Consider the following 17,932-nt stretch of genomic DNA (forward strand, 5'->3'; position numbering starts at 1 on the left):
TTTCTTAGATAATGACGAACCAATTTATGCAGGCTTCCACACCATTTTAACATTTGATTTGTCCATACAATTTACAACATAAAAAGTAACGTAATTAATTAAACATTCAATAGTCCACAATCAAGGCCCAAAACCAAAACCCAAAAATCTAAATATTTAAAGACCCAATTGGATCTATTTTAAGTCATATGGACCTGTCCAAACAAAAATAGAACTGGCCCAAACAAAAGAAATGAAACTGGCCCAAAAATTTAAACTAAACTGGCCCTAAACACAAATGAAAAAGGAGATGGGGACAAAGAAACAAAACTGATGTGGTCCGGCCCAAAAACAAAAGAAAAAGAACTGGACCAACAACAAACAAATGTTTAGGCCCAAGCCCAACCGACCAAACCACTAAAGCAACAAAATAGACTTGGGTGCACTGGATCGCGATCTCAGTCACCCTCTCCAGCGCACCACCAAGTTCCAGCAGCTCCTTCCACAGATCAGCCACCACCAAACTCCAAACCTAACCGAAAATGATCAGGGGAAAAACCCCAACTACTTTAACAAAAGCGAAAATCTCAATTCATTACATCAATACCCTTCATTAAATCTAGATCTGGATTCGCGCCGCCATTAATACCAGACTCAAAGCTTCAATCCGCCCTACTGTCCAGCACCCAATCAAACCTCAACAACCAATAGCCAACCAACATGCAATTTAACATCACAACAAAAAAAAGAGTTCAAACACATCAATCAGGAGGATTTCATTCTTTTGGCTTGGCGATGCCATTAACGCCCCTTCAGAGCTTGAACATCACACATCTCACTACACAACCAAATCAATAATATGTAATTTAACGGACGATTCTTTACTTTGGGGCTTTAGCCGCCATTAACAGGCCCAATCAAGCTTTGACAGTTCAATGTCGATATCCGAGTTTCAACAGAATTTAACAAGTTTTAACAACGACAGGACGAATAATAATGACAGAAGAATGAGCAGAAAACATGAGCGGAAACCTTAAACAGTAAAGTTATACGTGAAATAGAAAAACTAATCTACTCACATTAATTAAAATCTCCACGAATCCTTCATAGTCTGAATCGTTGTGCTCCAACTCTCTAGCAAGCGAGTTTTTTTTATCTCCGCCTCCATTTTATTTTATTTTTTATCCAAAAATCCTATTCTCTAGAAAAATATGAATATATATTCCTGGGTTTGAAACCTAAGCCCAACACAGACTCGGGCCCAGAAATCAGGCCCACATATCCCAAATCCAATCCAACAAATTTTAAAAATTAGTTAATTAATAAATAAATAAATACATATTACAAATATGGGCGTTACAGTCTTATGGTTGGTCGGGTTGCCAATTAAGGGCCTCAACCTGGCGGGTCAGCGCTGCTACCTGCCTTGAAAGTTCGGTTATTCGATCACGAGCATACACATCATCCAGAATAGCTTCTCTCTGAGCTCTACCACGCCCTCTTCCGGCTAGACGAGGCATAACTAGATCGTAACTGAATCTGATACCAACTAATGTAATATTAAGTGTGTTAGCTCACGAACAATCAAATAATCATATCGCTCTTTAACCAAGAGACGATGGAATAAATTTAATAAAATCACTGGATGAATCTGTCACAATTCTCCTAAGCCTTTAAATAGGCATTCTAAACCTAAAACAAGCAAGCGGTGAGTTCACCGAACCAATCCTACAGAAAATAAACGAAACAAAAGATTGACTTGGCAAAAGCCCATAAAAAAGCTTTGAACGCGTGCGCGCCTATCAGAAGGCAAAACTGAGCGCGCGCACCCTCGTACCTCCACTAACAACACTCTCAGACTTTCAAGACACCACCATGTGCATCTAGGTACTTCTCTGCAAGAACCTGCACTGCATCAATGACGATACTATTAGATGGTTGGGAGAGAAGAAGGGTGAACTCACAGTTAAGTCAGTGTACAAGTATCTTAGCAGTGATTACCAAGAAACTTCACATTTTTTTTGGAATTACATTTGGCACCTCGACATTGCTCAACAGATAAAGCTCTTCTTATGGAAAGCAGTAAAAAGTGTCTTGCCGACAAAGGAAAATTTGAGTTACTGGAATATAGTCTAGTCATCTACCTGTCCGAGATATAATAACCAGGTGGAGTCAACCTCCCATGCTCTCTTCCATTGTACTATGCTCAAGCGTATTTGGTATGATTCTGGGTTTGGCCTAAGAACTGAAAATTGGAACCGAGTGATAACCTCAGCTCCGTCTTAAGTAGTCTTATCAATCGACACAATAATAAACATGATATCATAGACATGCTTAGCTCTGTAGCTACAACCATGTACTCCATATGGATCGAACGGAATGATCTCACCTTCAACAACAAGCAAACTCCTATCACCGTTGTTATCGCTTTTCGGGCAAACACTTACATCACCAAAAACAACCAGCTACTTATCGTGAGTACCAATTGGCCTCGCATAGGCTCAAATTGGTCTTATATATCTACAGATGCACCTTGGGTGGACAATTACACCAAAGCAGACCTTGCTTTTGCTTTATGGAACTTTACTGGTGTATGCATTGGTGCAGGACATGACAATGTTAGAGCTGGGGACGCAAAAGAAGCTTAAGCCAGAGCTATCCTTGAAGGATTGAAGTTAGCACAGCGGTTGCAAATCAATAAAGCAGCAATATTGACAGACTTTCAAACCCTTATTGCTATTTTGGAGCGTAGAGGAACAATACTTTTTGGGGGAGTAACATCTATAGCTCATGATATACTCTTTATTATCTAAATTAGTTGAGTGCAAACTTGACTATGTTAGTAGGACCCTAAACTTTGTTGCCCATAGTTTAGTTTTAGAGATAGACGGGCCCTTCCGTACTTTTGTCTGGACCTGTTTCAGCACGGTCCTTAGTTGAGTTGTCATCGAGTATGTAATTTTGTAATATTAGGGAGTCGGCTCCCTAACATGCTCCTTTTGTTAAAATAAATAAATAATAATAATAATAATAAATAAATAAATAAATAAATCTTAAAATTGACCAAGGTTCCTTATATACTTGGGATTTGAAAGGGGAAACGCATTGGTTACTGTTTCAAAGGTTTTAAAACGGCATATAGCATATTGGCAAATGGGATTGGGTGGGGTTATAGATGAAAGTGTAGCGTAAATATACAATTACTGGGGATATACAATTTGGTGTTTGTTTAAAGTTTAAACTATATCCTTATCATTGTAGCAATTAGAAGAAACAAAGCTAAGAAAGTAGCTATCACATTTTCAAACCAAAAACCTGTTTTGAATTATTGGGTATTAAAATTGGACACATTCACATGTTTTATTCTTCAACTTGACAACTTGAATCAGGCTTTTGGAACTTCCAAATCTCAATAATACCATTTTGCACGCTACAAGATAGTTGCAAACCGACATGGTAGGTGTCTAAAGCGGATGGTGCCACGGATGGTGCCATTGTGCGTCTTGAAAGCTTCGTACCAATTAAAATAGTTGCAAAAATTTCCCTAAACATTTAAAGCCCTTCTTCGATATTAGGGTCGGGGTCGCCCCCCTAAAAGTAATAGATATAAAAAGTCTAAACCTCTTAAAATTGCCTATATATTTTCTTTTTTTTATTACATCGCTTTTAAAACTCATTTATATTACAAAATGCATAATAATCTACAAACTCAAAGTTCAAACCAATCTAAGAATAATCCCCAGATAAGTCCAAAATTTAAAATGCACATCCACAATCTAACGAATCAAGACATCGTGAGAGTTCAAATTACATTTAACATCTATGGGATATTATCATTTTAAAGGAAGAAGTAATAGATATAAAGAAGAAAACATAATAGTTTTGGTTATGGTATAATATTACATTTCTTCTAATTTAAAAGCCATTGTTTGCGACAAAGGGTGTTTTGGTTTCTATGTTACAAATGTCCGCTGTTTTTGCTTTAATGGTGTGGAAGGAAACCTTTTAGTTTTAGACTTGGGCGGATGTGAATAAAAATATAATTTATAAGAAATAAGTGAGAAAAGAAATTGAGGAATAATAAGTTATGAACTTTGACTTGATGATCGAAGGAATAAAGTCTTATTTTTATTAAGGCTCAAATTCTTAACAATGTTATTTTAATTGAAAATATTTAACAAAGAGTTGGACAATTATGGTATGTGTATTTATAGTAAAAGTATGAAACGGGGGGCGGTTTAGGGCTTGGTTAGAGGCTTGGTTAGTGGCTTGGTTAGGGTTAGGGCTTATGTTTTAGAATCTTAGCCCTAGCCACCTTAGAAGAAGGCATTAGGGCTGGCCCCGCCCTAAACTCCTTTGATTTATAGGAGGATACGGTATATCACAAACAATCGGTTTAGTTATTTGCCAAAAAATTCCCACCCCTAGTACCAATTAAGGCTCAGTTCTCGTGCGCTTTGATTGTGGTATATCACAAACAATCCGAATTTCAGTTTAGTTATTTGCATATAGTGATGATGCTTTGCTGCCTGTGCAGCTTTATAACACAAGAGCAAAGATATTATGCTTTGTCTTCATCATTACCATATATAAAAACTAAAAAAGGAATTGCATTTAACATTTCGACGGGGGCGGCCCTGAGACTTTAGGGGCCCAAGCCAAATTTTGACTATGGGGCCTAACCCGAAAAGTTTAAAAAAGAAATATAACAAAAATTGTCTCTGAGCGGGTCTGAACTCAAGAACAGCTACTTGAAGTTTGGTGATAGTACCATTTGAGCCATCTCTTTTAGTATGTCTAGTGTTTACTAAGTAATATAGGTTACATTGTTATGGAGGAGAGGGCTTTATTTTTGAACAAATTTTCGGGGACCCCAGACCCTCGCCTGTGTCGACTGTCCGCAGGGCGCATTTCGATTGCACCAAAGCAACTACAAGGAATCGTCTTCCATCCTGCTTTTCAAAGATTGATCTCCCCAAACATTTGGCACATAACTCACAATATAATTTATTTATCAACCTATACTGGACCTGTGTTCCCTAACTGGACCTGACCATTACTTGTCTCATCTGTACTCTGGCTTTTCTTCCTTCTTGACTTACCAAACAAAGCATCCATGTCCTCAAGATTTCTACCTTGTGTTTCTGGTAGAAATGTGAAAAAGAAGATCCAAGCAACTGTAGCAACACCAGCAAACAAGAAGAAACCACCTCCAATTGTAATTGCTTTAGACATTGATATAAATGTCATTGATATAATCCCACTTACCACACGGTTCACAGCAACTCCAACGCTAGTACCTTGTGCACGTAATCTCAATGGGAATATTTCAGAACTATAGACCCATGTAATGGGCCCTAGTCCAATTGAGAAAAATGCCACATAGAACAAAACCATGGCTATAGAAAGAGCTAAGGCCCATGAAAGTTTTGTATGTGGATGTTGATCGATCATTGTTAACCCAAAGGCTAGTAGAGTGAGTGACAAAATCATTCCTCCAACACTGCTCAACAGCAATGGTCTTCTGCCAATTCGATCTAAGAGAAATGTGGCTATCAGAATGGTAATAGTTTTCACAAACCCGACCGCCATCGTTGCCTCTAAAAGAGCCGTATTTGTAACAATTCCTGCTTTCTTGAAAATTCTTGGACTATAAAGTACCACAGCATCAATACCTGAAGCTTGTTGGAAAAAATGAATACCAACAGCTGCTATTAGAACACGTCGAACGGCCGGTGTAGGATGTAAAAATAGTTCCTTCCACACTTCATGTCCATTTTCGATTTTTGGTGGCTTAACTACTTCATCGGTACAATCCAACGGTATACCTGCTGCCTCTTGGATCGACTCCAATCGTAGCTGGGCCTCCTCTTTGGACTCAGAAGTTTTAACCAGCACCCGTCTTGCATCACCGAGTCGACCTTGTAACACAAGCCAACGAGGTGACTCGGGCATGGCTAGTACACCAAGACCCATGAACACAGCTGGAACTGCTCCAATTCCAAGCATGAGTCGCCAACCGAGTCTTAAACTCAGCTTACCTAAAGCAAAGTTAGAGACGTAACCAAGTAAAATCCCAAAATTAATGAAAACTTCAGGGAATGAGGTTAAGAAACCACGAGACGAAGCCGGTGAAAATTCTGCGGTGTAAACCGGAGCAATCATACTAGCGTAACCAACACTGATACCCGCAACGAATCTACCCACCATGAGATGTGCATAATTAACGGAAGTACCCATAACTACAGCACCAACAAAGAAAATTGCAGTTGCTAATACTAATGTGTATCTACGCCCAATCAAATCTGATGTTTTACCAGCTGCTGCTGAACCAAATAAACAGTACAGGTTCAGAATTCCAACTAGAATTTCTACTTGTACGTCCGTTATCTTCAAGTCTTTTTGAATGTAAATCGTTGCTCCACTCATTACTCCAATATCTGCTCATATCATTAAAAGAAAGTTATTTATTCATCGAATCACATTGATAAGAAATAATAATAAAATGTTTAAAAACAAAGAGAAAATATTAACTAACCATAACCAAGCAAGATTGAAGTCATGGAAGCTAACATGGCGCAACCAAGGGCGAACGTTTTCGTTTTCGCTTTGCCAGGAGCAGGGATATCTGGCAATTGAACTGTGCCATAGACGGCATTGTTGTCCAATTTCTGGTGAGTCATTTTTATTTTCCTCTCTATAAACCAAATCTATGCACTCACTAAACTTGTGGGAACTCAGTAGGATTTCAACTTAAATTAATTCAATTTAATGAAACCATACTAGTATACTACACAAGGTTCAAGTGTTCAACTCAAATCTTCTGCAGTAAACAGGTTAAGGTTGGAAGAGTGCTTTAATAGACTACAGCTTACATCAGCTTTTCTTATTTCAATATTTTCAAAACCCTGAAAGTCTACGAGGTGACAGCTTAACAGCCTTAACTTACGTATCTTTGTTGCCCTAATCATAACCCTTTTGTTAATTAGTATAAATGATCTTTTCATTATTTATTTTTTTCAATTTAAAAACTTTTCAGGGAAACACTTATTTTATTTGATTGATTATTAATTTTGTATATACAGCTGGGCATGGGAGGACGATTTGAGAATTGTAATTTTGTATATCCAGAGATGAATCTATGTAACGTTGTTATTTAGATCTGTGCCGAGATACACAACACACAGATATCGAGATCGAGGTCTGTATTTCAATTATAGTTCGGGATTTCGGAATTTTCGGAATTCCGGTAAATCTAAAAACCGAAATTCAATAAATTTCGACTCTATTACATTTGGAATTTCAAATTTTTTTGAAATTTCAATTATTTCGACACTATATTTAGAATTCTGGTTTTTTGAAAAACCGAAATTCCAAACGGAATTCCGGAGTTTCGTTCGGAATCACGAACTGTAAATATTTCGAGACCTTAAATGTCTTTATGAGTGACAGAGTTGAAATGGACGTAAAATTTGTCTTTTTCTATAAGTTAGTTTCCACGTAGTTTCTGATCTTCTCCCATCATGTTGGTGCTGGATTTACTGGATTCTTATGTACAGTCCCATAATTAAAGAGGAGTACGTTTTGGCTTGGTCATTGGTGTGACTCCGTGTAGTAGTCATATTTATGACCACTGACATCACATATAGAAAAGTGCAACACTTAGAGAAAAAGGAAAGCACAAGAATATAATCTAAAAAGAAATGAGAGAGAAACAAGTGGACCTCGTATGGTATTGGGCCAAATAGATGGTCCAATACTGTACAGGTCGAATGACTTTGACCTAAATACCAAAAAGAAGTGAGAGAGAGACAAGTTGACCTTGTATGGTATTGGGTCAAAGAAATGGGCCCAATATCATAGAGGTCCAAAGACTTTGACCTAAAGGAAGAGGAGGCGGCTAAAGAAAGAGAGAGAGGGGGAGAAGGAGAGAAAGAGGATGGAGAATTACAGCACATCTTCATCCCCCGGGGGTACGTAGGCAACCCAGATGGGTTCAGCTGATCACAAAATGGTGAGTATTTCGGATCTTCGAGATGAAACCGAGTGGAGACATGTAAGATTAAAGGGTATGAATTGGGTTCATACAATGGCGCCGTCTGTGGGGATCTCGAACAAAAGGTTACACTGTTCTATTTTTCGATTTTTTGATAAGATCGAGATATTTTGGTTTTTGGCAGATACCTTGATTCTGTACAGTACGAGGTGGTGGATATGAGGAGTACGGATTTTTGACCGAAGCTCTTTTGCTGTTTATGGTGGGGGCAGCGGAGTCTCAGGTGAGTCGTGTTGAAAAGCTTAAAGGTGTGAAAATGAATGACAAGGGAAGATTGTTTGAAGGTGTAAATCAGTTGGGTTTTTCGTATGTGTTGTTGTGGGTGTGTTTATAGTGGTTGGTTATTGGTATTTTGATGGTGAAAGTTTGCCGCAAGATCGTTTCTCAATAGCAATAGATCTCTCTCTCTTGAAAGTTATTGTTGGAGGCCAAATTTGGTGGTGCTCAGATCTGGTTTGTTATATAAGTAGTTCTTGATTGGTGATGTGAGGTGGTACGTGGAGTTGGATTTGATACTTGTTTCTAGGAGTTTTGGGTGGTGGTTGATGTTGGGTGGTGGTACTCCGATCAGATCTGGTGGTGAGTAGAGAGATGGGTGGAGAAGATGGAGAAATGGGTCGGTTTGGACCCATTTCATATCTTGGTAAAATGGGCTTATTTGGATATTGTTGGGCCTCTTTGCTATTTGGGCTATATGAGTCGGTTCTAAAATTAAGTTTTGGGTGCTTCAATCGTGGTCAATAAGACCTCCCTCTTTGTTTAGAAAATGTTGATGCTCTTATCAATTGTGTCACGCAATGTATCCAGAGGAGCAAGATTTACATGTCGTACATTCACCAGTAAATACAGTAAGAACATGGTCACCCTCTTTAGACTAAGATAATCCTTATCCTACATTCTCAACAATCTAGATTATATTCTATTGTGGTCAAGTGTGTAGAGTAATAATGTGGGTGGACTTATCGCGTGTGGGTTGTGGTGTAGTGTGTGGACTATGGCATAGTGTGGGAACTGGTGGCATAGTGTGTGCATTAGTGGACTAGTAGTGTGCGGACTAGGGCTAGTGTGGTAAGAGGATGGCCTGGGTGTACCACCTCGGATTTGTGTTGGGCACTCAAAAAGGGTATTTCAATCACGTCAAGTATTGGCAGAGGGGCGGTGGATCTAACAAGGGATAACATAGTCTCCTTTGTGATATTAGTGATTTTAGTTTTTGTGGAGTATTCAACAACATTGACAGCGAGGAAGTTTCGAGATAGAGAAATGATGAGATCAATAGGTTGGGACTAAGATTGACGATTTGGAGTGTCCGAATACGAATGGTAAGATGATTACAGAAGATGTGGAGAGACATACTCCGCGGCAGGTAACTTGTTTCTTTCACCGTACCATCAGGTACATAATAGACGGATGGGTAGTGACTCGACTGCCAACTAGAATTATACTAGGGGCAAACAAGACTTGCTCACGAACAAACAATCAGTGTCACAATCTGAGTTCGCGACCATGCTGGGGTAGGCGAATCATGTTCCCATCATATACTGGGGGCAAGCAAGCCTTGTCCCCATCCTTGGCAAAGAGGTATGTAGGGACAGACTGAGTGGTCCCCAAACATCGTGATATTCTATGGAGCTATTCACTCTAGGAGTCCGCAGACCACGAGTGGGAAAATAGGGTCGTACACCTCAAGGTAAAACGGATTGTACATTGTCTTGAGCACATTATCGCCATTAGTCTTGTATGCAAATGTTTATGCGGAATGTCCTTCATTGAATCTAACGTGTTATTTGTACAATACTCGAACACGAAAGTTTCAGGTTACAGAGAAAGAGAAAGTCTTGTGGTACTGTGGAACCAAGCAGAGTTTGAGCTAGTATTGAGAGATGGATCCATCTCACCTCATTTACTACCTTGTTTGCATACACTATATTGTCATCAAAGAGTTTACTTTTGTTATTAAATGTTTATTGCATGATATAGCATTGAGTAAGACTGGGGTCGAGCCCCGTACTTGCTATATGGGAAACCTCGGAGTCTACTGGTATCTCTATGTAGTTGTGACTTACAGTTCACATTAAGGGCATTATATCTTTGCACTAAGTTACATACATGTACACTATTATCTCTTAATGCCTTGAGAATTTGTCTGCACATATTTACTAGTGGATACTTGGTCTACTCTTGTGTGGGAAGAGATAGAGTTGAGTTGTTCCTAAGCCAGAGAGCGGGGGGGATGAACCCTTCGTGGAATCAAGCTGGGGGCAAAATAAGTTGCCTCTAAGCCAGAGAGCGGGGGGGATGAGCCATTCGTGGACCGCAATGTCCGAATCAAGCTTGGGGCAAAATGAGCTACCTCTAAGCCAGAGAGCGGGGGGATAAGCCCTTCCTGGATCGCAGTGTCCGAATCAAGCTTGGGGCAAAATGAGCTTGCCTTTAAGCCAGAGAGCAGGGGGTGAGCACTTCGTGGACCGCAGTGTCCGAATCAAGCTTGGGGCAAAATGAGCTACCTCTGAGCCAAAGCGCGGGGGGGATGAATCCTTCGTGGACCGAATGTCTGAATCAAGCTTGGGGCAAAATGAGTTGCCTCTAAGCTAGAGAGCGGGGGGGATGAGCCCTTCGTGGACCGCAGTGTCCTAATCAAGCTTGGGGCAAAATGAGCTGCCTCTAAGCCAGACTGCGGGGGGGATGAGCCCTTAATTGAAACCCTAACCGCCGGAAATCGGAGATGATGAGCCTCATGGAGTCAACTTTGGGCAACAAAGCAGGCCCAACTGCCAAAGACTGCAAGGGGGATGAGCACTTCATAGAATCAACTTGGGGGCAAACTGAGCTACCCCCAACTGCCAAAGACTGCAGGGGGGGTGACAATTCGCATAATCAACTTAGGGGCAAACTGAGCTGCCCCCAACTGCCAAAGACCGCTGGGGGGGATGAGCCCTTCGCAGATATGCTTTGCGCTATCCGGCTAGTGACAGAGGAATACACAAAAAACGTGAGATCAAGTCATATGGTACTGTGAAGGTTTGGAATTCAAGTACAAATACAGGAGAGGTCAAGGTCTTCTCGGGTCCACCGTCTTCATCGACGGACCCGAGAGGGGGCATTTGTAGTAGTCATATTCATGACCACTAACATCACATGTAGAAGAGTCTCAAGAGTACAATACTTAGAGAAAAAGAAAAACATAAGAATATAACCCAAAAAGGAGTGAGAGAGAGACCAGTGAATCTTGTATGGTATTGGGCAAAATAGATGGGCCCAATACCATACAGGTCCAATGACTTTGACCTAAAGACCAAAAAGGAGTGAGAAAGAGACAAGTGGACCTTATATGGTATTGGGCCAAAGAGATAGGCCCAATATTATAAAGGTCCAAGGACTTTGACCTAAAGGAATAGGAGGCGGCTAAAGAGAGAGAGGGGGAGAAAGAGAGAAAGAGGATGGAAAACTACGGGGTATGTAGGCAACCCATATGGGTTCAGCTGATCAAAAAATGGTGAGTATTTCGGATCTTCGAGATGAAACATAGGAGTGGAGACATGTAAGATTAAAGGGTATGACTTGGGTTCATAAAACCGTTTGCAGGTAGTATGGACCACACCTACTATCCGTAGATTATGCAATTTTATGCCATTTTGATTTGTCTTTTGATCTCTAATGGCCCTATGCAATGTAAAATTTTGATCAGTATGATCATCAAGTTATCTATAATACCAAATTCCTCCAATGGAAACCTGTTCATACAATAAACATATCCATATGGCCTGCATGACATAAGTGAAGAATCACAAAGAATCTATTGCAATGATTAAATTAAGTTATATTTTTTTTTTTGTTATTTTTTTTTGGTCACACGATTTAGTTTGCCATACTTGCCAGGCACCCGGGTGTTGGAACTAGCCTATAGATTGGAGAATAATAAGGATGTCGCGCCCGTCTAGCCATATCAGCATTCTAGACTAATGAGGGGTCTAACTTCTAAGGAAGGTTGGGCAGGAAGCTCACCTGAATGTCGGTTTATTCCAAACCAATCGGTATGCAATTGGAATGGTACTATTCCCGGATTTTTTTCTCCTAAGAAAAAAGAAAATTGGAACCCGAGTGATAATCTCAGCTCCGTCTTGAGTAGTTTTATCAATCAACACAATAATAAACATGATATCATAGACATGTTTAGCTTTGTAGCTACAACCATGTACTCCATATGGATTGATCGGAATGATCTCACTTTCAACAACAAGCAAACTCCTATCACCGCTATCATCTTCAGGGCAAACACTTACATCACCAAAAACAATCAACCACTTATCATGAGTACTAATTGGCCGAGCATAGGTTCAGATTGGTCTTATATATCTACAGATGCATCTTGGGTGGACAATTACATCAAAACAGGCCTTGGTTTTGCTTTATGGAACTCTGTTGGTGTATGCATTGGTGCAGGACATGGCAGGGTTAGAGCTGGGGACGCAAAAGAGGCTGAAGCCAGAGCTATCCTTAAAGGATTGAAGTTAGCACAACGGTTGAAAATCAATAAAACAGTAATATTGTCAGACTGTCAAACCCTTGTTGCTGTTTTGGAGCGTAGAGGAATAATGCTTTCTTGGGGAGCAGCGTCTATAGCTCATGATATACTCTTTATTATCTAAATTAGTTGAGTGCAAATTTTACTATATTAGTAGGACCCTAAACTTTGTCACCCATAGTTTAGCTCTTAGAGGTAGACGAATCCCTCTGTACTTTTGTCTGGACTCTGTTTCAGCACGGTCCTTAGTTGAGTTGTCATCGAGTCTGTTATTTTGTAATCTTAAGGAGTCGCCCCTAACCCGTCACTTTTGCTAAAAATAAATAAATAAATAAATAAATCCTAAAATTGACCAAGTTTCTTGTCTACTTGGGATTTGAAATGGGAAACGCATTGGTTACTGTTTCGAAGGTTTTAAAATGGCATATAGCATATTGGCATGTGGGATTGTGGGATTGGGTTGGGTTATAGATGAAAGTGTAGCGTAAATATACAATTACTGGGGATATACAATTTGGTGTTTGTTTAAAGTTTAAACTATATCCTTATCATTGTAGCAATTAGAAGAAACAAAGTTAAGAAAGTAGCTATCACATTTTCAAACCAAAAACCTGTTTTGAATTATTGGGTATTAAAATTGGACACATTCACATGTTTTGTTCCTCAACTTGACAACTTGAATCAGGCTTTTGGAACTTCAAAATCTCAATAATACCATTTTGCACGCTACAAGATAGTTGCAAACCCACATGGTTGGTACCAGTCTACGGATTGTGCCATTGTGCGTCTTGTGAAGCTGTGGGTAACCAATTAAGGCTCAGTTCTCGTGTGCGCTTTGACTGTGGTATATCACAAACAATTCGAATTTCAGTTTAGTTATTTGCATATAGTGGATGATGCTTTGCTGCCTGTGCAGCTTTATAATACAGGAGCAAAGATATTATTCTTTGTCTTCATGATTATCATATATAAAAACTAAAAAAGCACTTGCATGTCTTAACATTTCGATTGCACCAAAGCAACGACAAGGAATCGTCTTCCATCCTGCTTTTCAAAGATTGATCTCCCCAAACATTTGGCACATAACTCACATTATAATTATTTATCAACCTATACTGGACCTGTGTTCCCTAACTGGACCTGACCATTACTTGTCTCATCTTTACTCTGGCTTTTCTTCCTTCTTGACTTACCAAACAAAGCATCCATGTCCTCAAGATTTCTACCTTGTGTTTCTGGTAGAAATGTGAAAAAGAAGACCCAAGCAACTGTAGCAACACCAGCAAACAAGAAGAAACCACCTCCAATTGTAATTGCTTTAGACATTGATATAAATGTCATTGATATAATCCCACTTACCACACGGTTCACAGCAACTCCAACGCTAGTACCTTGTGCACGTAATCTCAATGGGAATATTTCAGAACTATAGACCCATGTAATGGGCCCTAGTCCAATTGAGAAAAATGCCACATAGAACAAAACCATGGCTATAGAAAGAGCTAAGGCCCATGAAAGTTTTGTATGTGGATGTTGATCGATCATTGTTAACCCAAAGGCTAGTAGAGTGAGTGACAAAATCATTCCTCCAACACTGCTCAACAGCAATGGTCTTCTGCCAATTCGATCTAGGAGAAATGTGGCTATCAGAATGGTAATAGTTTTCACAAACCCTACCGCCATAGTTGCGCCTAAAAGAGCCGTATATGAAACAATTCCTGCTTTCTTGAAAATTCTTGGACTATAAAGTACCACAGCATCAATACCTGAAGCTTGTTGGAAAAAATGAATACCAACAGCTGCTATTAGAACACGTCGAACGGCCGGTGTAGGATGTAAAAATAGTTCCTTCCACACTTCATGTCCTTTTTCGATTTTTGGTGGCTTAACTACTTCATCGGTACAATCCAACGGTATACCTGCTGCCTCTTGGATCGACGCCAATCGTAGCTGGGCCTCCTCTTTGGACTCAGAAGTTTTAACCAGCACCCGTCTTGCATCACCGAGTCGACCTTGTAACACAAGCCAACGAGGTGACTCGGGCATGACTAGTACAACAAGACCCATGAACACAGATGGAACTGCTCCAATTCCAAGCATGAGTCGCCAACCGAGTCTTAAACTCAGCTTACGGAAAGCAAAGTTAGAAACATAACCAAGTAAAATCCCAAAATTAATGAAAACTTCAGGGAATGAGGTTAAGAAACCACGAGATGAAGCCGGTGAAACTTCTGCAGTGTAAACCGGAGCAATCATAAGAGCGTAACCAACACCGATACCCGCAACGAATCTACCCACCATGAGATGTGCATAATTAACGGAAGTACCCATAAGTACAGCACCAACAAAGAAAATTGCAGCTGCTAATACTATTGTGTATCTACGTCCAATCAAATCTGATGTTCTACCAGCTGCTGCTGAACCAATTAAACAGTACAGGTTCAGAATTCCAACTAGAATTTCTACTTGTGTGTCAGTTATCTTCAAGTCGTCTTGTATGTAAATCGATGCTCCGCTCATTACTCCAATATCTGATCATCACATTAAAAGAAAGTTATTTATTCATCGAATTACATTGATAAGAAATAATAATAAAATGTTTAAGAACAATGAGAAAATATTAACTAACCATAACCAAGCAAGATTGAAGTCATGGAAGCTAACATGGCACAACCAAGGGCGAACGTTTTCGTTTTCGCTTTGTCAGGAGCAGGGATATCTGGCAATTGAACTGTGCCATTGACGGCATTGTTGTCCAATTTCTGGTGAGTCATTTTTCTTTTCCTCTCTATAAACCAAATCTATGCACTCACTAAACTTGTGGGAACTCAATAGGATTTCAACTTAATTGTATTTAATGAAACCATAGTAGTATACTACACAAGGTTCAAGTGTTCAACTCAAATCTTCTGCAGTAAACAGGTTAAGGTTGGAAGAGTGCTTAAATAGACTACAGCTTACATCAGCTTTTCTTATTTCAATATTTTCAAGACCCTTAGAAAGTCTACGAGGTGGTAGCTTAACTTACGTATGTTTGTTGCCCTAATCATAATCCTTTGTTAATTAGTATAAATAACCTTTTAATTATTTATTTTTTTCATTTTTAAAACTTTCCAGGGAAACACTTATTTTATTTGATTGATTATTAATTTTGTATATACAGCTGGGCATGGGGACTTGGGGACGATTTGAGAATTGTGACAACAGATTCGAGGTCATATCCACATTTCTACAGGAAAACAACTACAACATGTTCGTGTTCAAAAGCTTAATTTTGAACTTTAAATTACTGCCATGTCTTTATGAGTGACATGGAGTTGAAATGGACGTAAAATTTGTCTCTGTCTATAACTTAGTTTTCACGTAATTTTCTGATCTTCTCCGATCATGTTGGCGCTGGATTTACTGGACTTTTATGTACGGTCCCATAATTAAAGAGGAGTACGTTTTGGCTTGGTCATTGGTGTGACCCCGTTTGCAGGTAGCATGGACCACACCTACTGTCCGTAGAATATGCAGTTTTATGCCATTCTGATTTGTCTTTTGATCTCTTATGGCTCTGTGCAATGTAAAGTTTTGATCAGATTGATCAGTCTGATCATCAGGTTTTGTTCAGATTAATAGTAAATTCCTCCAATGGAAACCTGTTCATACCATAGTTTAAAGATTTTGGAATCTCCAGGATTCAGACAAATCCAAAAACCGGATTTACATGCCTTATTCCGATATATTTTGAAATTTATATTTTTTTGACCCTTGATTTTTGGAATTCCAAATTTCTTAAAAACTGAAATATTCGGTGGAATTCCGAGAATTTTGTGGAAATCACGAACTATCTATATAATAAAACAGCTTGGTCTTTAAGCGTTTTGTGTTAAGCTTACATCGGACGGCTAACAATTAATACAATCAGTACATCCAGTGGCGGAGCCAGGGGGGTCCCAGGGTACACCCGGGCTCACCCTCACTTTCTAAAAAAGAAAAAAATACACTTCACTCTATACCAAAAACCCAAACAGAAAAGAGAAAAAAAAAAAACCCAACTAAACCCAACCTAATTCTTTTGAGAATTCTATATATATGCTTCAACATGTTTTATATAGTCTTGGATTAGCTTGTTATTGGTCAATTCTTAGTCCTTTGATTTATGGAAGGCAACCGGAAGAAGGTTGGAAGATCAAATTAAAAGGTTTTCTGACTTTTCACCTGGCTCATGTTCCGTCTCTTTAAATCTAAAATGCATTAGTCAGATGATAAATGTCTATGACTTGTCGTAACCAAAGTTAAAGCAAAAGCGATATGCGCACTATGGACAGTTGATCCGAGACACTATACTGGACCTAATGATTGATTTGTAATTCTAGATATGATGATTGAAGTTCCAAATTACTATTCATGATCTTGCAATCCGGTAAAAATAATTTCAGTACGTATATAATTCCTCGAAGAACTTGGAATAATCTCTGTATATAGTTTTGACCCCTTTCAACCAAAAACAGAACCCCTCTCTGAACAATTGCATTATTCTATGTGACATTAGTAAAACCTAATCATATCTAGAACACCTAAGATAATTAGAAAATAAGAAATTTAGATGCACAAGAATTGTTGAAATTATTCATAAAAATCTGGACATTAGTACATAACAACACTAATGGGTCTAGAGATTTGCACTAGCACATTCAATTTTGATTTTTTTCATTTTGTGTGACAAATAATAATTTCAAATAAGAGTTGTGAATAATTAGTTAAAAAAATGAGTTTTTTTTTTTTTTTTTTTTTGGGGTTGGCTCACCCTCACTCAATTTTCTGGCTCCGCCACTAAGTACATCTGACGGTAAAGAGTAAGTTGATAATACAATCAGTACATCCGATGGTAAAGAGTAAGTTGATAATACAATAAGTACATTTGACGGTAAAGAGTAAGTTGATAAAACAGTTACATACAATTTTAGTGTTTATGATAAAGCACCGACTTATTTCGAATATATCTTTAACATGACCTCAAAACATAGTTAAAAAAACAATAATGACAAATATTTTTAAAAATATATAATACTGAATGAAACTAACGTCAAAAAATAATTAATGGGGAACCGAAAACTGGATGAAAATACATCAAACTAACCTCAAATAATATTTAACGGGAAATCGAAAATTGTATGCAAATGCAAGCATTAAACTAATCTTAAAAAGTAATTAATAGAAAATTGGAATATGGATACAACTGCATTAAACTAACCTCAAATAATAATTAACGGAAAATCAAAACTTGGATGCAAATACATCAAACTAATATAAAAAAATAATTGTCGGAAAATCGGAAACTGGATGCAAATGCATTGAGCTAGCCCTTAAAGATTAAATTAACT

General features: G+C 38.7%; 2 protein-coding genes and 1 long non-coding RNA gene across 3 annotated transcripts; all 3 read right to left on the bottom strand.

Annotated features, from left to right (window-relative positions):
* Window positions 1–1,548: 1,548 nt before the first annotated feature.
* On the bottom strand, window positions 1,549–3,455 carry LOC147501312 (uncharacterized). Its single transcript, XR_015221317.1, has 2 exons — window positions 2,124–3,455; window positions 1,549–1,889 (listed from the first exon to the last, which is right to left on the bottom strand). It is a non-coding gene; the product is annotated as an uncharacterized LOC147501312 (long non-coding RNA).
* A 1,079-nt stretch (window positions 3,456–4,534) lies between these two features.
* On the bottom strand, window positions 4,535–6,884 carry LOC147501313 (polyol transporter 5-like). The gene is made up of 2 exons (XM_086606343.1): window positions 6,518–6,884; window positions 4,535–6,419 (listed from the first exon to the last, which is right to left on the bottom strand). Exons 1-2 carry the CDS (start codon window positions 6,660–6,662, stop codon window positions 4,999–5,001), a joined length of 1,566 nt encoding a protein of 521 aa, XP_086462469.1. The 5' UTR covers window positions 6,663–6,884; the 3' UTR covers window positions 4,535–4,998.
* Window positions 6,885–13,425: 6,541 nt separating this feature from the next.
* On the bottom strand, window positions 13,426–15,621 carry LOC147501314 (polyol transporter 5-like). The gene is made up of 2 exons (XM_086606344.1): window positions 15,190–15,621; window positions 13,426–15,091 (listed from the first exon to the last, which is right to left on the bottom strand). The coding sequence occupies exons 1-2, from the start codon at window positions 15,332–15,334 to the stop codon at window positions 13,671–13,673; spliced, it is 1,566 nt and encodes a 521-aa protein (XP_086462470.1). The 5' UTR covers window positions 15,335–15,621; the 3' UTR covers window positions 13,426–13,670.
* Between the last annotated feature and the right edge of the window lie 2,311 nt (window positions 15,622–17,932).

This window comes from Coptis chinensis, chromosome 4, assembly GCF_015680905.1.
Source record: "Coptis chinensis isolate HL-2020 chromosome 4, ASM1568090v1, whole genome shotgun sequence".
NCBI lineage: Eukaryota > Viridiplantae > Streptophyta > Magnoliopsida > Ranunculales > Ranunculaceae > Coptis > Coptis chinensis.

Coding starts and splice junctions, on each gene's coding strand:
- LOC147501314 (XM_086606344.1), bottom strand. CDS start 15,334: ATGACTCACCAGAAATTGGACAACAATGCCGTCAATGGCACAGTTCAA. Junction 15,092..15,189: donor TTCAATCTTGCTTGGTTATG/GTTAGTTAATAT, acceptor TGTGATGATCAG/ATATTGGAGTAATGAGCGGA.
- LOC147501313 (XM_086606343.1), bottom strand. CDS start 6,662: ATGACTCACCAGAAATTGGACAACAATGCCGTCTATGGCACAGTTCAA. Junction 6,420..6,517: donor TTCAATCTTGCTTGGTTATG/GTTAGTTAATAT, acceptor TGATATGAGCAG/ATATTGGAGTAATGAGTGGA.